Raw genomic sequence first — 22,300 nt, forward strand, 5'->3', positions numbered from 1 at the left:
GCACAACCGACAAGACCGATGGTCAATTCTAATCGCTAATATCGATTGTCGATCGGCTAGTTCACACTGCGCCATACACTTATAAGGGGAATTCCCCAAACCGTATAATTCAAATTTTAGGTAATCAAGAACAGTAATAAGCTCCTAAATCATCTAGCTCTGTAATTCAATAGTACCAGTAATTAAGTAATGAAATTTTGTCACTATTTCATCTTATACTAACCAAAAACTATATAATTTATGACTTTGTTCACTGATATATTTTACAAATTATTTTATATTTGTTTGTGTGTCCTTGTTGATTCCACGAATTCTATTCTGTTCAACTAACCGAAACATGCTTGTTTCAGTCATTGTTAAAAATATATAAATATTTATAAATAAAAAAAGTAAAGTTAAATAAGTCACTGCCAGCGATGCTAGAGTTTGATTAATTTATTGTAAGAGTAAATCGGCTCAATATATACATTTGAAAATTCGCAAACAAATTAAAAAGAGAATAATAAATAAGCTAAATCCAGCGGAGATTTCCGAGTTTTACGGAAGTAAGATACATAAACAAAACAAAAAAATGATTTATGTGAAACCTTGCCGCCAAAAATGTTTTTTTTAATCTTTCTAGCCCTTTTCCCGCTAGCTTGTATCGATTATCGATTTTCAAAATTCACACGGGCTGCAGAATGGCTGTGAAACGTTTTGCATAAAAATAAACAATTTAATTGCTGCATATTTCTGTCGGTGTGTATACGCATCGATTCGTTATGAACTGGGGGGCAGACACACAGATCCGCACGGCCGGAGAATTATTTACTGCAGTGTAAATAAACAAGGCGTCCCAGCCGTATTGTTTTTGGGTTCGAATACTTAACAACAAATGCTCGGCCGCAGAAATGCCCGAAGTCCGAAACGCGGAGACGAGGAGATGGGCCCACCACCGCACCATTATAGCCATTTCGCTCCTCACTCGATCCCTGATCGCTGGCCGGGCGCGATCTCCATTCCAAAATTGCAAGTGTGAAATTTCCCGATTTTCCGAATTGAAAACAATTCCTATATTTGCGATTTTCCGTTTGAATTCGCTCGCTCGATCGTTTGCGGCCCATTAAACCGAACTGGTCCGTAAGCCATTAATTCCGCCGTACAGTTCAGTTCCGTTCCCCATGGCCGCGACCGGTCCCATTTCCCAATCCCCACGGCGTCAGCCGGAGCCCAAATTCCCGGCCGCAATGCCGCGGAGGGCGAGCACGGTCAGCTCCAGTCCGGCAGTGGCAGTGCCCAAATCCCCGGACGGACTCACCGCTCTGGTGGCCAGGAAGAGCATCACGTCCATGTCGGACGAGGAGATCATTCAGGAGAACCTCAACGAGATCCTCGACCTCAAGTCGCGCGTAAGTTCGGGATCATGTTTTTCAACGCCAATATAATCTGGCTTGGTGAATACCCATGTATCTATTTGGGAGTACTTTTTACAATAACTTAGAAAAATGTGTTAGAGCTATGTGAAACAATAATCTATTAAATCAGCATTTAGCTATTAATGTTAAAAAAAAGGAAATTAGAACGAATAAGTATTTCACAGATATTGTATCTTAAATTATCTTTGTTTCTTTACCTACAATGCAATTCCTTAAAAACCATATGGAAGTATTAAAAAAAATAGTTTTCAAGTCTCAAGACTTTTCTCCCAGCAACTCGTTTCCGAAATTTGTCAGCCACATATGTTTTCTAAAGCTCTTGAATTCTAAGAAATGTTGAAAATTTAGTACCTTTTACCTCACAAAAGGAATTTGTGTTTGCACACGGCAACTAACATATATTAGTTGTTATATACTTTTTAAGTTTGGTTTTACTGTTTCGGTTACGGACTTGGAATCGGTTATTTTCTTGGTCTGAAATTCGATTTTTATAAAGTTGCAAACGTCATCTGCTAAAAAGTCTTAAAACAGTGTTAGAAGAATACAGTGTTCCTTAAACCTATATATATTTGGAATAAAACCCTTTTGTCAAGTTTAATTAAATGATTAAATTTGTAATGTAATCGGTAACGGGTTTTTATACCGATTCCGGGTGTGATACTGAATCGGTTAGTGTGATTTCCTGTTGGAACTCCCATGCTAAAACGTATCAATGTGGACATTAAACATATGGACATTGCTTCAGTGTTTTTTTTTTGTGTGTCTGTGATTCATCGGAAACACCTTGATTTTCGAGCACGTCATTACGGATATTTGGACTCCCAGATTGGCTGAGATTTGCAGCCGTCTCTCAAAGTTTGTGCGACGCCATCGTTTGTGGCGCCGTCATTACCAGCAGTTCGCGAATGTGTCAGACATAAAACCCGAAATGTTTCTATAGTTTTGCCTTAGATCTTTTTCGCTTACAGTGAATATCGGAAACGCATTAGCCATGAACTGCTTTGTAATTTAAAGTTTATTCAGCCTTGGGGTTTTTTTTGCTCATGTTCATGGTTTTAAACTGCAAAACTCCATATGTTTTTTCAGTTTTAAATCTACTTTTAGTTTATTATGAAGATCAGAAAAAGGGTTAAATTCTGCCAAATTTTCTATTCAGAAATGCCGCATTAGCTAAAAATGTTTAGTTGAATTAACTTATTTTGAACCTAATATTTCTAAAACAAGTAATTTTTTTATTTCCTGTTAATAAGTTTGATAACTTTTGTGACAAACACTAGGACTTTGATTTGATACTTATGTATGATATCTTAAGTTCTAAGAAAGCGGAAAGATTTTTACCGAAAATATTCCAAACCCAGCCAATAACAAACAAGTAAATAACAAAGTAAAATCAACAAAAAAGTTAGCTTCTGGTCAAATCCATATAGCGATCAGATAAACATATAGCGATACACACAATCCCAAGGCGTATGTGTAAATCACGCTATTTTATGAAGTGTAAGACAATCAAACTTATATTAGGTTTTCATTTTGGAATTCCTGTGTGCAATTAAAATAAATTTAATGGTCAAGATGGGGATTTTAAACAATGTGGGGACTGGCAAAATATTTGGGCCCAAGGTCTTATAGAAAGACTTTATATTTAAATGGGAGCAATGATATTGTTTCGAATTGCGCCTGCCATGAGAATTGCAAACTTCTTAGAACATTTTTTGGAGTTAAGCGATCAATTAAATATTTTTTACAAACTATAATGCTCATTGAGTGTTTTATTTTACTAATATTCACTGTAGAGTCTGTAGTTGCGAGTCCATTGTTTTTCTCTTGTGTATAAGCATCTATATGCATATAACGTGGAAATTGTAAACAATTGTTTTATGGCATCACTCACAAAAACAGAAAAGAGGAACACCAGTAGCCCTGAAAACTGTGCGACTGCATTCAGTAATAGTGACTCAGTTGGTGACCCTATTTGCCATTAGTGACTCAGTTGGTGACCCCATTTGCCATTAGTGACTCAGTTGGTGACTCCATTTCCCATTAGAGACTCAGTTGGTGACCCCATTTCCCATTTCCGTTGTCCTTTTGCAGGAGGAGCGAAAAGCCAACGGACGCCTGGTGGCCGTCATCGTCTGTTTTCTGGGTATGTTACGGGATTGGGACAAGTCGATCTCCTCTAACACCATCTAACATCTGGCACATCATCAAAGTGGCTTACAAAGGGTTTCAATTGGCAGCTGGAACATAAATATTGTTTCATTTTTGGTTTTGTTTTACTAAATTGACTTTATTGTAATTGTATAAGTTGGATTCAATTCCAATTGACGTCCTAAAATGTACACATATCAGCGATAAGATGATCAAATGGTTTTAAAATAATACGATTAAAATAATACAAGATTAAGTCACACTAATACATTACTTTGCTAAATTATTTTTTTATATTTTATTTAGAAGACATAGGAAAAACTTTACCATTTCTTAAGATATTTTATAACCATTTCAAAAATATTTGAAAGTAAAAACACGACATTGTTTTACCGAATTGCTTACTGAATTGGTTTAAAACGAAACTCAATTCGGGGTGTTACAGAAATCTCCGTCCTAAGAAATTTCGCTTGGAATCGAACCGTACATTCATAAAAATTCCTAGCAATTTTGGTTGGAAGAGATTTCAGTGACACCCCGAAATATAACCGACCCACAAATATTTTTTAACCAAATTCCCATCTTTTTACGGTTGAAATGCTGATTACACTTTTGAAACCCACCTGTGCCGGAAGTGGTTGGTGTTAGCGAAGTGCGACTGTACATCCCATATATTCAATTCCCACCATTCACATTCACAATCACTTTCACGGATCCCGATCCCAACTTCGCAGTGCTCTTCCTGGCCGTCTACCACGCCTGCGTCCGGAAGTCGGAGAACTCGCTGGCGGGCGTTCTGGTTCCGGCCGGCATCATGCTCTCCTACGGCGCCTGGGTGGTCGTCCTGGCCAAGCGGGACAAGCACCGGCGGGCCATGTTTGTAGGACACGTCCAACGAGCCAAGTGGCCGAGTTCACCCAGAGATGCTCTTCCATTTTGCAGGAGCGGCACATCGAGGAGGTGGCCCTGAAGAACAAAATCGAGCTGGAGGAGAAGCACGCTCGCCACGCGAAGCACTCGCATTCCCATCCACACCCACATCCACATCCCCGTCCACATCCTGGCCAGTCCGGCACGGACTCCACGGGCAGTGCATCGAGCACGTTGCACTATGTGAATGAGCTGCTCCCGAATGGCGAGCACCGCAAGAAGCAGCGACGCCACCGCCACAAGGAGCGGCCCGGTGACCGGGAGGATCACCATCATCATCACCATCAGGTCCCGGAGATCGGGGTGCATCGTGGAGCACCCAAGAGGCCCAGTTTCCGGCAGAAGCTCTTCGGCCAGACCATCGCCCATGTGAAGCTGGTGGAGGCCCAGAGCGACAGCACGGACTCCGCCGGCGGACCAGGTCCGGGTCTGAGACCCACTCCCACTCCCAATCCCAATCCCGTCGAGAAACGCCAGCGGCTACAGCGCCTGGACACGCTGCCGCTGCCGCAGGTGGTGCGAGTCAACTCGGAGCCGTAGATCTGGGTACTTTGGGTTTTTTGGGGTCGGAGGGCTGGCCTCGCCATTGTATCGCGTAAATAAATGTATTATAAAAAATATAAACAGGAAACTCGCTTTTATAAATAGACGGCAATCAAAGGAAGGAAATGATCCGATCTCCGTATCGAAATCAATGCTAAATACGTGAGAATTTTATTATGCAAACAGTTCTGCTCATTTATCTGATTTTTGGCCGCTGGATTCCCATGGGTTCTATCATTTTGAATTGTATAGTCGAAAAAAATTTTTTATTAATATAATTTTATCGAGTTTCATAAGCTGCACATTTTTTAAATTCACTGATATAAATTTCTTTTATGTGAACAACATATCATACAACGTGCTTTTCGAAACAGATTACCCAAATAGATTTCCAAATGGTTTCTTTCAAAGTTTTTTAAGTGTTTTAACTTAAACTCCTGTTTTGATTTATAGAGAATTTTTACGCCATCGCCGGTTTTGAACCTCCGGTTGGTCTTGTCCCACCCGCCTCAGTAATGATTTTGAGCAATCAAATATTTTATTCATTAAGAAATTTTCTTACTTCCTGACTGGAAAGTTTGTTGTAAACTGTTTAAATCACCTTCAAAAATATATGATGCATTTCCATTGTTTGTCCGAATTGATGATGGCGTTAAATTAAACAGTCAGCACTATCCCTAAATGTTCCTGTGATCGTGTGCGTGCCCTGAGACACGGAGTGGGCGATAATTCCGGGCACATTGTTTTCGGTCATTGGTAATTGTTATTACAGTTTAATAGCTTACATGTGGTGGGCCACACTCTGCCGCTGGTTGCCCCCTGGTTTTTCGGAAATCCCCCAGAACCAGAAGCACTTGATTGTTTACGCGGTGTGCCTTCCGTAGCAAAGATCAGTGCCGCCATCTACGGACTGGAAAAAACATAAAAGTGGCCAAATTTATGGATTAACATTTTGCATCCCATATCTGGGTATTCAGTTAAGCGCAAAAAATCCAGATATAGAATTTATTGGGCTGTGCTCATATCACACCATTATAATTTCGAATTTAGATCAATAGTTCTTAAAAAATAGGGGAAAAATGTAAAAAAAAAGCACTTGAATCACATTTTCAGGAATAAAAAAAAAAATTATTTAAATTAAGTTGACGGGCTTAAAAAATATTTGAAAAAATATTATCTTTCTCTATATATGTATGTCTGTATATAAGCAAAGAGATTATGCAATGTAAAAATCCTGGGTTCTTTGATCTTGCTGTATATAATTGTTTAATTTAAAAAATTTTGTTTTCCAAATTATTTGTTTACGTTTTGCTTGTCAATATTGCTGCTGATTGAACAGTAAAGGGCAAGGTTTGGATTTCGAATAAACTTTTTTTAAATATAGCACACTAGTGAGTGCACAATAAAAATTCACCGAGATCCTCTAAACCTAGTTAACTGGTTTCATAGTCTTTCTATGTTGATTATATTTGAATATTTGATTTGTTTATTTCTGGCATATATATCTTCTACTAATATAATAAAATTAATTTCAAATTAACTAGGTTAGTTATAACTAGTTAACTGTTCGCAATTTTTTTTCTAAATAGTTATATTTTTATATTTTATTTTTGACATCCACATTTTTTACTTTTTTAACAATGTTAATTTAATAAGTGCATGAATTACAATATTATTTATGGGATGTACAGTCTTCTGACAACATGTACATTGATTAGATAGTGTGTATTGCAAATAAGGTTTTAAGCATTATTTCTTTTTGTGGCTTTGGAGTCTTATGCTTTAAACTGATCGTTTTTAACTTGACTTAAATATTTTCCAATTATTAATAAAAATTAACATCTGTTTTTACAACGCAAGAAGCAATATTGTGTCAACGTGTCGTTCAGGGTCTAGCGATATCTTGATATCGATATCAGTTGTTTAACCTCATGAATACCCCTACTCGCTCTAGAAAGTATCGATATCCCGATAGGCTGTTGAGAGTTACCTCGCTTGGCGTCGCACCGCGTCGGCATTTGAATTAAACGACGCGCCGAAAAAAGGTGTTTGTGCCTCCGTTTTTTGTTTTTTTTTCGTATCTAGTAGTCCGTGTTTCGTCGTGGAAGTGTCAAAATTATTTGTAGAGTCCTAATCGAAGGCGTAGTCAGTTTACATCAGTGTTTCAAGCGTAACCCACAACAAAAAAGTAGTTGGCAAAAATTACATTTTCAGTCGTTCAAGTCCCGTTTGTTTCGTTTGCCTTGTTGATTTTTTTTCTCGGTAAAAGTCCCGTTTTGGCTTGCCCTTGGCTTTTGGATCCATTGACCTCTGTTGGTGAACCATGGATCTACGCAGCTGGCGGAAGGTCCTGCTCCAATGGGTAAGTGAATAACTTGAGGGCCTGGGTGATTGCCTTGGCTAATTTACTAACCTATTCTCCGGCAGGTGAGCGAGTGCCGCTTCACCGAGGCCAACTACATCACCCTGGAGCAGACGGACATCGAGGCCTTCTTTGCGGTCTTCGTGGAAAAGGCCCAGGTGGAGGCAGTGGTGCAGGAGGCGCTGCAGGCTCAGCCCAAGAATCACCGCTCTCCCTTGCAGGCATTCATCAGAGGTGAGTGGTTGTGTTTCGGGGGTATAAATTCCCAAATTCCGATGTGTTCCATTTGACAACCCTCCTTTTTCGACCATTTCTTTGTCATGTATTCCTTAAATCAAAATTGCAATCCTAGGTGGATGGCAACGGGAAAGGGAGTTAAAATACCATTGATGCTACCCACAATTTATTTTGTTTAAAACCAGGATCAGAATCAGCCTTTAGTAATTAATAGAAATTAAATTACTCCCTTTTATATATTTTCATTAATGACATTTAAAAATTTACAGTCTCTTAAGATAAAAGTTTAGATTACAATTTGCAATACAATAATTCTACTACCAAACAAAAAATTCGACATTAGGAATGAGTAATTTCACTCTTTCGACTTTAAAACATTTCGACTTTTTCAAGTTATAGTTATAGTTTATGGTATATACGATTTCAGGACAATTTCAATTATTATTTTAATATATCCAAATGAGTCAAATAATAGATTAAGCTTTTAAACACGTTTACAACTGTTAGGGTATATAAACCTCTGTTCGCCATTGTTAATATAATAGTTTATTTATTTTGAAGTAGTTAGTTACTTATTAATAAACCTATTTATACTTCTGTTCAGAAATCTATCCAGAGTTTTGCGCGCACATAAGTGGCCGTGGGAAATTGGTGGAGTCTGACTACCTGTACGTGTACACGCTACTCCTGCACTATTCGTGCGTGAAGCAGCCCAGCATGTTCTTCCATAGTCTCTGCAAGAAGCTGCCGGAGCTGATGCAGACCTGCATCGCCGCCTTGTTCGAAAAGACGGTGGAGCGGCAGCTGACGCGAGATTATCTACGCCAAACCATTGCCAATGTGGCCAGCGTTTACCGGCTGGGCGCTCAAGTCAGTCCGTGCCATCCCAGCAGCTCCTTAAGTCCCGATCTCCACAGTGACGTCACACCGTCTCCAACCTCGTCCACACCAACTTCGCCCCAACCACCGAGCAGCACGCCACATATGCACCATCGCGACCGGGACAGACAGCGGGAACGCCTGCGCCTCCAGCTGTCCGCCAACGAAATGCCTGCGCCACCGACCCCCAAGACGGAGCTCCTGGAGCAACGCACACGGGAGCTGCGCGGTGTTCGCGCCCAGCTGGCGATGATTTGCTACGAGAAGAACGTCCTCGAGGAGCAGCATGTGGAAAAGGACAGTGTGATCCAATCCCTGAACAAAGGTTTGTTACCCGATCTGGGCCAATGGGCACAATTTAAAATTGGTGATTCTCCAATTCAACACTATATATATTCCCCTTTGATGTTGGCTGGCTTGTTCCTTTTATTAATTTCATATTTTCTTCTTCTTTCGGATTACAGAAAATCACGTGGTCAAGACACAACTGGCCAAACTGAAGGACAACGCCAAGACTAAAGAAGAGGAGGATGTCATCACCGATTGCGCACCAAAAGACTTCGATCATGTAGGTAGACCTAGACCACCATATGGTCACAGGTAGTGGGAGCCATAAACTAATAAAACTTTACCTCATTTCAGTTGAAGCGAAGCCTCATGAAAGAGATCAGCCAAAAGGAGGCAATTATAACTGAGAACAACGATAAGCTGCAGGATTTGCAAACAGAAAAATCCGAACTGGTCGAGAAGGTAAACTACCTGTTTGGTTTTATAGACCTTATTTAAAATGCATATATATGTCAAAGAAATAGCGAATTTTGCTCGCGACTGTACACTTGTTTGGAATCGACATTTAGTACTGCATCTCCACGTGAATTCCTTAAAGGAATTATTTAATGATTAATGGTTAATCACCATATATGTATATAAAGTTTTCAAAACTAATATTATAGTAAAAAAGAATTCAACTTAGCTAATATATCAGCCATTTCGTCTGAATTAACAAATTATCGAATCAGCCTGCTTTAATAATTAAAATCATATGCAATCAAATATGCAATCATATTTTTTATTGATAATGTATTTATGTTTCAACAGCTCAAAATGTCGGCGGAGCAATTGCTAGTGTGCATGGACCGCGTAAGGGAGCTTGAATCGCGCGTGGAGGATCTCAGCCAATCCCTATCAACGAAAGATGATAGGATTAGCTGCCTGGAGCGCGACAAGCAGGAGCTAAATGAGTGCCTCCAGGAGGCGCGCGAGGATCTTCATAACCGACGTGAGGTGCTCAACGCATCCTCTGATCTGCTGAATTTGTCTTTGTCGCCGAACGTCACTCCAGAGAATCTAGCCAGCTCTGTGATCGACAAGCAGCTACGTGAGAAAGAACACGAGAACGCCGAGCTGAGGGAAGAGCTTCAGAGGCAGAACGATTCGGTGCAGCAACTGACCGAAGCTATGACGAGCATTCTTAGAAAGTATCAGCTCGATCAGGATTTCCTGGCAAACGATCAGTTTTCACACCTGATGAGCAGCATTTCTGTTCTCGAGAGTGGCCTTGCTGACGAGTTGGCCAGGAGCTCGAAACTTAAGAAGCTTTGCGACAGCCAGTCCTCGAACCTCGATGAACTTCTGGAGAAAAGTCAAACAATTGGGGATTATCTGGAGACACAGCTCAAACAGCTTGATGCGGCCAAGGCCAAAATTGTCCAGCTAGAGCGGGCGGCTGCGGACACAAGCCAGAATCATATGAAAAAAGTCTGCAATATGCAAAAGGAGTACGAGGATAAGATTCACAGTCAGAACTGCAGGCAGGAACAGTTACAGTCCCACCTACAATCGATAATCCGAACCCACGAAAAGTTGATTGAGAAGGTAGCTGTGGCGGACGATTGCCTGACCACCATTAAGGTCGAGCTGGCTGAAAAAGAACAGCAGATAGAAAGGTTGAGTTCCGAAATCACAGATCTACGCGGAAAAAACGAATCTCTGGAAAGTAGCATCAGCCGGCTTGGTACAGAAAGAAAAGAAATATCTTTACTTTTAGAGCAGGAGCAGCGCAGTCAGGAGTACTTACGAAATAAGTATACCCTGTGTCGGAACCAGCTAATGTCCCGCAACGCGGACATGGGGCTATTATCCATGCAGCTGGGTGCAGCCGACTGGGAGAGCGCGCTTCAGCGTATAGACGAGCTTTTTGAAACGGAGGAGAAACACGGGGCCCTCAAGCTTGAGCTAGAGCAAAAGGCGATGGAGGCGATGGAGGCAACGGAGCTGGGTATGCGCCTGGAGCTAAGTTTAAAGCATAGCCAGGATATGGAGCAGAAGCTGTCTGACCTTCAGTTAGAGCTGGACACGTCTAATGACCGATGTGATAAATTGCATAAATCCAATCTGAAGTTCACCCAGCAGATCGAGTCCGATCTTTTGGAGCGGGAGACGCAGCACAAGGAGCTGTATCAGGAGAAGGAGTATCTTATCGAGCAGCAGCGCAACTCTCAGCAGGAGACGGAGCTTTTCCTGGACCGCATCACTGCCCTCTTAGATGGGGGCAATTCGGCAAGATCCTCCGCTTGCTCTTCCGGACCGGAGGAAAATAGCAATCGATTTGATGCGGTTGAATCGTTGCTTGAAGTGATACTCGAGCAGCGAAAGCAAACAATCGACAGTCTTGAAGCGAAGGTGGATTATCTGCTGGAGGACTTGGCAGATGTTAAGCGGCAGCACGCAGCGGTCCTTAGCGAGAGCCGGCAATGGGCTTTCAGGTTCAGCCGTGAGGAGAAGCAGCGTGAGGAGCTCATCGTTTCTCTAGAGCTCACTGCCGACAAGCTGCGTTCTGCACTGCACCACAAAGATACCGAGATTGCCAACAGCAGTAGGCAGGTGGCTGAATTGCAGAAGACTCTTCAAGAGGAGCGAACCAATTTGGAGCAGGCGACGAATAGACTGGTCGGGACTCAGCAGCACCTGAAGGCCCAAAATTTGGAGGTCACTAAGATAGCAGCCGCCCTTGAATCTCGTCTTTTAGAAGCTGGGTCAGAACCAGAATCTCCGGATGGGGGTTGTGCAAACAGCTCCGAGGCGCTTCGTCATCGGATTGTCCAGTTTATAAGCATATATGATGAGTTGGATGCGTGTCGCCAGGATCTCGAGCTGAAGTGCGATGGGGTCACACAGTTGGCCGAGCACCTCGGCCAGTCCAAGGTGCGTCTGGAAGAGGAAGTGGCTATACTGCAGAACAAGTTGGGCACTGGTCAGAATAGTCCCATGATAAAGCAACTCAAGGACACCATCGGGAACCTTGAGCAGGTGAACGAGAAGCTGAGCTTGGACAACGTTAAGCTGCATAACCTCCAACTGGACATGAGTCAGTCTCTACTTAAGGTCCACAGTGAGTCGAATCGCCGTGCGGATCAAATCTCTCAGCTGGAGACTTCGGAAAATTATAAGGCAAGACAGTTGTCCGAGTCGCAAAAGGTGCAGGAAGAACTGCGGGCGCAACTGAAGGAAACAGACGAGAAAATGTCGGAGTTGAAGGATATGTATGAGAAACAAATCGATCAATTAAAAGTTGACCATGATCAGCGTTGTAAGGACCTCGAAAACGAGATGGCGGATAAGATTGCCGAGATCTCACTTGTGTCCAAAGAGCATGACACCCTAATTGATATCATGAAGCAGGAGTTGGAAGGGAAACTGGAGGCAAGTGAAGCCAAGTTTTTGAAACAGGAGGAGGAGCATAAACAATTGTTAAAGACTACGAAAGATGAGTGCGAACAGCGTTGTCAAGATCTCGAAAGGCAGCTAACGGAGTCCTCGCAGTTGGTCAAAGACCACGAGGAAGCAGTGACGGCAATCAGAACGGAGTTGAAAGAGGCTCGCCTCCAGGAGCAGCAGCACCGTGATGCCCTTGCGACCAACAAACAAGAAATGAGCGGTTGGAAATCCGATTTAAACGAGGCTCGCCTCCAGGAGAAAACCCTACGCCAGACCATTGCTACCCACAAGGAGTTGATGCAAGAGTCGAGTAACGAGTTGGCGTGGTTGAGGGATGCGCGAAAGAAGGCAGAGGTTGAGGTCGCCAAGCTGCGTGCGCAAGTTTCACAGGGGCAAACGGATAACAAAGATCACGTCAAGCTGGAGTCAAAGCCCAAGGAGCAAGAACCGAAGTTAAATGAAGAGGAGTTGCTCAGCCTACGAACAAAGCTTCAGGACGAGCAGAAGCTTACAGAGCAGCTTCGAGTCGAGGTGGAAAAGCAAAATGAGCAGCTGTGCAAGGCCAATGCCCAAATGAAAAACGAAGAAAGTCGCATGGCGGAGATGGTGAATGAGGTGGAAAAGGATTACCAAATGCAGTTCCGGCAGTTGAAAGAGTCCTTGGCTAAGGAGCAGCTAGAAATACAACAAAAGATGGTTGACACCTGTAACATTGAGTTGCTCAGTCTTCAGACTAAGCTTCAAGACGAACAGATGCTTACAGATCAGCTCAAAGTCAAGCTTGAAAAGCAGAAAAATAAGCTGACAAAGGCAAAGGCCCTATTAATAAGTGAAGGAAGTCGCATGCAGCAGATGGCCGATGAGGCGGAAAGGGATTACCTAACGCAGTTCCGCCTGTTAAAAGAGACCATGGCCAAGGAGCATCACTCTGCCCTGCAGGACCTACAAATGATGTTGTCCAACAACTCCAAGGAGGAGCTACTTAGTCTACAGGCCAAGCTTCAGGACGAGCAAAAGCTTACGGATGAACTGAAAGTAGAGCTGGATGAGCGGCAGAAAGAGCTGTGCAAGGCCAAGGCCCAATTGATAGGCGAAGAAAGTCGCATGAAGAAGATTGCCGAAGAGGCGGAAAGGGATAACCAAATGCAGCTCCAGCAGTTAAAAGAGAAAATGTCCAAGGAGCAGCAATCGGCCCAGCAAGAGCAAGAGCTGTTGTCTGACAGCTGTAAGGAAGATTTGCTTAGTCTGCAGGCTAAGCTTCGACACGAACAGAAGCTAACGGATCAGCTTAAAGCAGAGTTGGATGAGCTGCGCCTGGCGAGGGCTCAAGTGATAAGCGATGGAAATTACACAGAGAAGATTTTCGATGAGCAGGTTAAATTAATCGAACAGCAGGCCGACGAACTGGCTCAGACGAAGAAGGCCCTCGAGTCACAGGTCGAATCCTCGACTAAATTGCTGGCCGAGAAGGAGTCTCTGCAGCGGGAGATCCACCTGGTCAAGGAGCGACTGGTGAATGAAGAGCGCGAGCACCAGGTAAAACTGGCCACGCTCGAGGACGAGCTAGAAACGTTGATGGGGCGCCACACCCAAACGGAAGCAGACCGTGCCATTGCCCACGAGCGGATCAGCAAGCTGAAAAATGTACGTGACCTCCAGCAGGAGAATATCGTCAAACTGAACAAGCAACTCTCGGAATTCGACCAGCTGAAGGACAGCTTAAACTGTGAGATCGGTGGCCTCAATTGTAATATCGCACAGCAAAAAAAACAGCTGTCCGAGCGGGCCGGCCAGATTATGGAGTTGCAGCATCGCCTGGAGGCGGAAGTTGAAAACCGCTATCAGGCCCAGGAACAGTTGGCCAAGGTCACCGAGAGACTGGACGAAGTCGAGCAGCAGCAAAGCAGTCAGATGTCCGCCTCAGAGCAGGCTGTGGCCGATTTGCAGCATCGTCTGGAGACGGAGATCGCAGACCGCAAACAGGCCCGGCAACAGCTGGCCGAGATCACCGAGCAGCTGGCCGGAGTGCAGCAGGAGCTGGACGGCACGCGGCTCGTCCACGAGGCCCAGCACTTCGAGCTGGAGGAGAAGACGCGCGAGATTGAGATGGAACGTGCAGAGGCGGCGGAGCGCAACCTTAGCTATCAACGCCGCCTGGAGAATCTCGAACGGCAGCTGGCCGACTGCAATCAGGAGCTGGCCGAGATGCGATCCGCCAACGAAAGCCATACACAGGGTCCGAGTGATCTCGGGGCCACCTACAGCAAGTCGGATGCGCCCGAATCGGACGCCAATCTCGGCCAGCTGCGCCAGGAGACGGCCAGAAACAACCAGCTGGCGCTAGACTGCCAGATCCTGCAGGCCAAGTACCGCGATGCCAAGAACGAGATCCAGCGCTGCGAGCAGAAGATCAAGGACCAGCGACTGGAGATGGAGGGCAAGTTGGACAAGATGAAGACCAAGATGGTAAGTCGTTGCGAACTATTTGAACGTGAAACTGGAACCGAATCGGGTTCCGTCGAGGTGGCATGGTCGCGCTGGTCGAGCGGTGTCTATTCCGCACTCGGATGCCTTATCCATCGCTTGCACAGCATCAGATTGGTGTCGACCATCATGCGAATTCTGCGATTGTCTGATAAACCCAGAATAAAGAAATGCGTGGCATAATGTTGTCGAATAAGTGTTTTGATCGCAGGACCATGCCATCTTCACCTGTTGTTGAAATGGTGGCTTGTGTATGTGCATGTTTATGTTGTTGTCGTTGTTTTGCTTTACTAACTTGGCCAAAATCTAGGGGTGGGTGTTGTTGTTGGTAGCGTTATCGATGTGTATGTGCTGCTTTTTCAGGTTTACCAAATTCGTCGGCGACTTCAAAATTTATCCAGTGATAAGACGTACGTAGAAAATCAACCTAGGTACCCACTATCAGTCAAAATGCCTCTAATACTCGTATTGGAACGTTTAAAATGTCTTAATATGGCGACAAATTTTTCTGCAGACGGGAAAACACATTGTAATTAGCCTTTTAGTGGGATAACAACTAAGAGAACTTTAAAATCTTGATTTGTTCTGTCTTGCATATTTGTCATGTCTGTCCGTTTTTTTTTAAATAACAAAATTATGTAAAACCCATAGCTGTTTACACACTTTTGTTATTCCACTTGCACCTTTTCATGTCATACAGGGGGGAAATTATTTATATAGTTTTTCGCCATAAAGTATTCAATAATGTTAAAGAACTAAAAATCGGTTAGTTTTGATATAAAATCAGATTACCATATTTGCTGCGTTGCTTGCATATTTGCTTTTGGCAACTGCGTGCGGCTTAGTAGATTTATTCAATTCAATTGTCACATCATGGAATTAAAAATCACATTTATCTTTCCTTCCTCTCTCCATTCACTCCGCCAATTACAACCCATCCCACACACAATTGCACCACATCGCCATTCCCAATCCCTAAACCACAATATGCCCCCAATCCCCCGAAACCTGAAGTCCCAGACGCTTCTGTCTGGCAGTCCGAGTGTTATTGGATACGTAGTGGAGGGCGGCACAAGGGAAACCACAGCAGCGGCAGCAGCACGTCCAGCGGTCAGGAACAAGAGGATTCAAGTTCGGCGCAACCTGGCTAGCGGTTTTCTGAACCGACGCGGGGGCGGACGCAACTGCCCGTGCTTCAGCACACGCAAGGCCTTGTTCCTGGCCGCCACGCATGCGATTTTGATGGGTTTAATTCATATGGTTCTGTACCACAACGACGTCAACCTCGAACTACACTCACGCAATCCCAGCCAGTTTTAGGCCGGACTGACCATTCAATCCTTGGTAGTTTTTGTTATTAGCTGTTTACCAATGTTGTTACACGTACTTAGTTATATTTCATAAATGTAATATGCACATACCTTGGCATTACCCAAAACTTGTTTTTTTTGTGCTGTCCTCACTGCTGTCTTACTCACTCTCGTCCTTCGAACCGCGTGCCGCCCACCCACATCCGCACCTACACCTACACCTGAATTAACACTGCCATAATTCATGCGCGTTTGCTTACGTACCCGGACTCTTGACGCGCCACCCGTAGCGCTCCTTGTACACGGCGGAGGTGACCCGCATGAAGGAGAAGCAGGAACGGGACGCGGCCAGCAGCGCAGCGGAGCTGGAGACCCTCAAAGCCCAGGTAAATATTGTTTCGCCTATTCAAACTTGAACCGAGTAGTAGTAATTGTTTCTATTTATTCTGCAACATTTAAAAGATATCAAAGTTGTCCATAAAAAAATAAGGGTATTTTGAGCCGTATGAGCATAGGAATTCGGATTAAACATAATGCTTTCCAAAGATATTTCAACAGTTCAAAATTAAAGGTGTTTTTTATTTTGTTTTTGATTACAATTAAATTAAATAAAAATATTCTTTAATATACATTTTTGAAAGAATTTATACTCTTAAATTAAAAGAAAATAGGAAAAGAGAGCTAAGGGCAAACTTTTGGAAACCCCGTGCTAATTCTAAATTCTAAAGGAGCATGACAGACCGTGAAGATATAAATTCCCTTCCATTCCAGAATGCCAAATATGAGGAGCACACTCGCAAGCTGTCCAACCAGATTGTCCGCCTCAATGAGAAGATCCTGGAGCAGCAGAAGCAGCATGCCATCATCAGCACCAAGTTGCGCCATTTGCAGATGCAGCCCGCCAGTGAACCAAAGCCATCCACCGCGACAATCACCGTTTCCTCCAGTTCAGCGGCAGCAAGCGAAGATTGGCAGCCCTTCAAGCGGCCCAGTGCCCCATCCTCTAATCTGGCCATGGAAGACGAAGAGGGCGAGGTCTTTAACAACACGTACCTGACAGACTTAAAATTGGGCCGTGTTCCTGACATGACGTAAGTGATCTTTTGGTTCCGATTTGTGTGTGCTCGCAGTTAAAAACTCATTTTTATCCGTAGGGCCGAGGAGCTTATTTATCGGAACTCGCTGCAGCCACCACATCTGAAGAGCGCCTACGCGGCCCAGTATGATCTGGGCAGCCAGGACGAAGATCTCAAAGTAAGCGTTAGCTGTACTCCGAGCTCCGCCAGCAGAATCACCGGCAGCAGTGGCGGCAGCAGGAAAATTAAGACAAAAGACGGCACACCCGGCACACCCTTGAAGGCCCGCCAGGCAGCCATCAGGGCACAGTGGGCCCGCATGACACGTCCGCAGTAGAACAATTAATCCTAACCTTAACCTAGAGACCGAGTGAGCTTTTGTCCACTGTGAAGTCCGAAGTTTGCAGTATCCGTTCTGTTCCGTTCAGTCTGTGCTTGTTTTTGTCTGTTATATATGTTTTGTTTTTTTATATTCGTGTCACAATAATCCAGTTGCTGTCCATAGCCTAACATGTCTCGGTTTTGTATCTGAATCGTTTCTGAATGTATCCTTTTTTTGGTTTGTCAGGATGGACCCCACAGTTTGGATGACAGCATGAGCGCTCTGCTAAGCTCTTCGAGCACAGGAACGCGCAAGAAGACCATGGGCACCCACTACAAGCGACCAGGACCGCCCACACCGAGCAAGAACGGCGGGCGGTTGTCCTTCGGCAGCTCGGAGCCGCCGCGTGAGATTCTGCGAGAGTTCGGCGACCACAACAACACCTCCAAGACGCCGGCGCGTTTCAAGTTCCTGACGCAGCGTTTCAGCGTTGGCAGCAGCGGTCTGCCCCGAGACGAGGTAAGTACGAACGGAAGGTTTCGTGCTCAAGTTGAGTAGATTTGTGATTTTCAATGTTTTGGTTTTGGTTTTCAATGTTGGGTATGCCCATGTGACACTGAACAAGTGAATATATACCGCTTATTTCGTAGAATACTCGTAATTTGGCTTCCGCAAACCGAAAAGCTCTCTAGGAATATGTTATGTTAAAAAAGGGGTTTCAGATAAAAAGATTACAGTCTTAAAATTGGAGTATTATACATATATTAGTTTTCGGAATTTAAATACTAAAAAAATATATGTATACGCTAGAAAACAGTGGTATTCTTAGGTTTTGAACACTATGTTTGATATAATGGAAAATAACATGAACCTTAAATTTGAAGTGACTTGAAAACGTTAAAAGAGGAAAACTATTCCGAAATTGGTTAGATAGACGGTCCATAGCGTCTTGCTTTGTTTCAGTGTCATGGGGCATAGGAAAGGTGAAGTGTGCCATAGCTGCTTTGTCCACGTATTATTTTCGTCCATGTGTTGTCCTTTGTGTGGCTCCACTGCCGGCAACTGACCTGGCCTTTTCCACAGCTGCCCCATCGCAAGCGGTCGAATCTACTGACTGGGATACAGCGTCGCAAGTTGCGCCAGGCGGTGGGCTTGTTTTGTACATCCACGCCTCGCAAGAGCCGCTCCTACTATGATCAGCAGCGTCTGATCCGTGCAAGCGATGCGGACACGTCGTCGGCTGAACCCGCCGAGCAGGAAGAGGAGGTGGATGAGGTGGAAGATGTGGATGAGGTCGAAGAGGTGGATGAGGTGGATGAGGGTGAGACAGTGCCTCCAGAAGATCAAGCTAATCAAGAGGGTACCCCACACCTGTCCACGGCAGCGTTGCTCGCCTTGACCAAGGGCAACACCCGTCGTCTTACCGGCCATGCCAAATCACGGAATGGCCGCGTTTCGCTTTGCCTGCACGGCAACATTTTTGCCAAGAGCCGTCCGGCTGCGTTGAAGGTTTCCGATCCGGCTGTGCTCGGAAAGCGGGTGCAGCAGCGCCGGAAGTTGCGCCAGGAGCGGATGGGCCGCTTCGATCAGGCCCGTCACCTCGACCAGGTCCGGCTTTCGGCTAATCTCTCTAATGCGGCTCAGAAGCCAGATTCCCCTGATAATAACAACTATAGTATGCATAATCGCAACGAAGAGCAGATCGTGCTGGGCAAGACGGTTGTGCTGGACAAGAGGGCACCGAGTCCGGCTGTGGCCACCACCTTCAGCGTGGGGGAAGCGCTCAGCGAGACATGGCAGCTGCAGCAGCAGTTCGAGTCCGAGAACCTGGCCACGTGGGCACTGGAAAATGGGCAGAGTGCTATTGGGATGGGGATGGAGATGGAGGAGAGCCCGGAGGACTGGCGATTCGAGCAGCTGTGCAGGGAAACGGAGTGCACGGCGCCCTTTCAACTGCAGCCGCTCGTCTACGCGCCAGTTGGTGTGCCGGTAGAGCTGAAACTGCCGCAATTGGCCGCCTCCAGCAGCAACTTGACCGGCGGTAGCTGCACCACCAACATGACCAGCGGTAGCTGCACCACCAACATGACCAGCACCTCGTCCCGGCAGTCGTGCACGGTCTACTCGTTCGGCAGCGTGCACATGCAGCCGATGCCGCATATCAACATCACCTATGTCCAGCCGACGGACTCGCAGCTCCACACGTCGACGCTCAACCGCTCGCTGTGGACTCAGTTCAGACGCCTTCTGCGCCACCTGAGTCTCGGCGAGCGGCTGACCGTGGGCTTGGTGCTGCTGGCCATCGTGGGACTGTGCTCCCAGCTGGCGGACAGGGTGGTGCTGGCGTTCACCGCCGTAGTCGCTGGAATGGGTCTGGTCCTCCTCACAATCTCCTTTTTCGGCCGCAAACCAAAGCAATGGAAATTGCACAAATCTCACTAACTCGTTTCGCACTGTGTACTCATATGTCTTGTACATTTACAGAACTCGCCGCCCAAACGACGACTCAGCAACATGTTCAAGCGCAAATAGGCGCCTTCGCAGTCATAAATGTCAAATCCTGCACACCCCAAGCAGGTCCTCGCAGTCTCTGGGAACTACTAACAATTACTCTTAATTTTCGAAAAATATTAAACTCGAATTCGTATTTCAAATATTTATTTATTATTATTTACGTTAATTTTTTTTTTAATTTCAATTGAATTTAATATTGATTTAGAAATCAAAATGTATGTTTCAATGGTACAATATCGAGGCGAACATAAGATGAAAAATAAATTTATATATGTACATATTCACGAAAATAAACTAATCAGTTATTATTTAAAAATTGTGTTCCGCTCATTGAGCGAAAAAAATGTGGATTTGTGATAATTACATTATTATAAAATCATTATCATTTAATGGGGAGTGGAAATGATTGAAAATGACTTGTTCTCTATCCCACAAACTTATTGTAATTTGACGATTTTCTAGATCAACTAGCGGAACGATCGGCAACATCTGAGCATTCAGGAAAATCAATTTAACCCGCCGACGATCTATTTCTTCTGTTCCGTATTTGTATTATACAAATTGCTTTTCGATATTTTAAAAAATAATGTTATATTGAAAGATTGATTTTTAAGGATAAAACGAAACATTCCTTAGTTAGATTTCTATAACAGATCCGTGAGACTAAAAGAAAGTTCGCAAACAATGACGTAATAATTACTTTAGTTGGTTCAATTGTAATGTTTTAACTGTCTGCGTTTCAAACATCTGACCACAATTATAATTACCGTTGTGACCGACAATTGTCATGAAATATGGCCGATTTGGATTAAGAGATTTTCAAGAATTACATAAGCAAGACGGTTCCCATTTCGTGTATATCAAAGGGAGGCCCGGACTATTAACTGATTGTTGTTAACTTGGCCGTCAATATCGGGGGGCGTGAAAACGGCAGTAGCACCGGCCAGAAAAAAGAAGTTCAAGAAAACCTGCTCCGGACAAGGTGAGCTGGAGGCTCGCTCCACCGATCGGCATACTTACTGACTAACTGGCCTGACTCTGAGAAATCGGGGACTGTTATGATGCAATGGCAAGGCTAGCGCGAAAAACATATTTTTGTTTATCGAGAAATAATTGCCAAGCACAACAACAACAACAGCTTTAAATTATTACAGTCAAAAACAAACATTAAAAACAGTGTAAAACAAGAAAGGAAAGCTAACTTCGGGCGGAGCCGAAGTTGAAATACCCTTGCAGAATATTCTGCAAATTATATTCTCCAAAATCATTCATAATGCATTCTTAATACTCATAAAAAATCCCAACTTCCTAACTTTAAAAACACCAAAGTTATGGCATTTCCAATCGTTCAGTTATATGGCAGTTATAGAATATAGTCGGCCGATCCTTATGAAATTTGGTACGTCAGATTGATTGGCCAAATATAAAACCCATAGAAAATCCCAACTTCCTAACTTTACAAACACCAAAGTTATGGCATTTCCGATCAATCAGTTATATGGCAGCTATAAGATATAGTCGGCCGATCCTTATGAAATTTGGTACGTCGGATTGATTGGCCAAATATAAAACCCATAGAAAATCCCAACTTCCTAACTTTACAAACACCAAAGTTATGGCATTTCCGATCAATCAGTTATATGGCAGCTATAAGATATAGACGGCCGATCCTTATGAAATTTGGTACGTCGGATTGATTGGCCAAATATAAAACCCATAGAAAGTCCCAACTTCCTAACCTAACAAACAGCAGAGTTATGGCATTTCCGATCAATCAGTTATATGGCAGCTATAGGATATAGTCGGCCGATCCCGGCCGTTCCGACTTATATACTGCGTGCAAAGAAAAGAAGGGTGTGTGCAAAGTTTCAATTCGATATCTTTAAAACTGAGAGACTAGTTCGCGTAGAAACAGACAGACGGACAGACAGACGGACAGACGGACAGACGGACAGACGGACAGACGGACAGACGGACAGACGGACAGACGGACATGGCTATATCAACTCAGGAGGTGATCCTGATCAAGAATATATATACTTTATAGGGTCGGAGATGTCTCCTTCACTGCGTTGCACACTTTTGACCAAAATTATAATACCCTCTGCAAGGGTATAAAAACACGAATAATATTAACATAATAGCCAGGAATTTCCAATTACAAAGAATATTTACAACCATATACTATAACCATAACTATTTGGTGGGATCAAAATAAAAACAAATCTATTTGCAACAACGGTGTATTGATCCGTCAAGATATTTATAGTGATCTTTATTATTTAAAAACTTTCTTTTTGATGAATACGCTGTAATGAAATTGAAGTTTAATGTTCAATTAATAGTGAAATAGGATATCGCCG

The 22,300-nt window shown here is 44.0% G+C and overlaps 2 protein-coding genes across 5 annotated transcripts; both read left to right on the forward strand.

Moving 5' to 3' along the window:
• The first annotated feature begins 894 nt into the window (after nt 1-894).
• On the forward strand, nt 895-5,106 carry LOC108048459. Its single transcript, XM_017129129.2, has 4 exons — nt 895-1,388; nt 3,507-3,558; nt 4,298-4,443; nt 4,506-5,106. The coding sequence occupies exons 1-4, from the start codon at nt 1,161-1,163 to the stop codon at nt 5,031-5,033; spliced, it is 954 nt and encodes a 317-aa protein (XP_016984618.2). The 5' UTR covers nt 895-1,160; the 3' UTR covers nt 5,034-5,106.
• Nucleotides 5,107-7,025: 1,919 nt separating this feature from the next.
• LOC108048460 (interaptin) lies at nt 7,026-20,208 on the forward strand. Of its 4 annotated transcripts, none has more exons than XM_017129130.2 (11): nt 7,026-7,398; nt 7,464-7,632; nt 8,240-8,839; nt 8,979-9,082; nt 9,157-9,264; nt 9,613-14,697; nt 16,316-16,411; nt 16,797-17,116; nt 17,180-17,279; nt 17,670-17,942; nt 18,507-20,208. In XM_017129130.2, the coding sequence occupies exons 1-11, from the start codon at nt 7,360-7,362 to the stop codon at nt 19,863-19,865; spliced, it is 8,253 nt and encodes a 2,750-aa protein (XP_016984619.2). In that variant the 5' UTR covers nt 7,026-7,359; the 3' UTR covers nt 19,866-20,208. The 4 variants fall into 4 exon arrangements, with proteins under 4 accessions (XP_016984619.2, XP_016984621.2, XP_016984620.2 ...); XM_017129132.2 differs by having other exon boundaries at nt 19,908-20,208; XM_017129131.2 differs by lacking the exons at nt 16,316-16,411; nt 16,797-17,116; nt 17,180-17,279.
• Nucleotides 20,209-22,300: the final 2,092 nt, after the last annotated feature.

The sequence above is a fragment of the Drosophila rhopaloa genome, unplaced genomic scaffold (genome assembly GCF_018152115.1).
Source record: "Drosophila rhopaloa isolate 14029-0021.01 unplaced genomic scaffold, ASM1815211v1 contig_3, whole genome shotgun sequence".
NCBI lineage: Eukaryota > Metazoa > Arthropoda > Insecta > Diptera > Drosophilidae > Drosophila > Drosophila rhopaloa.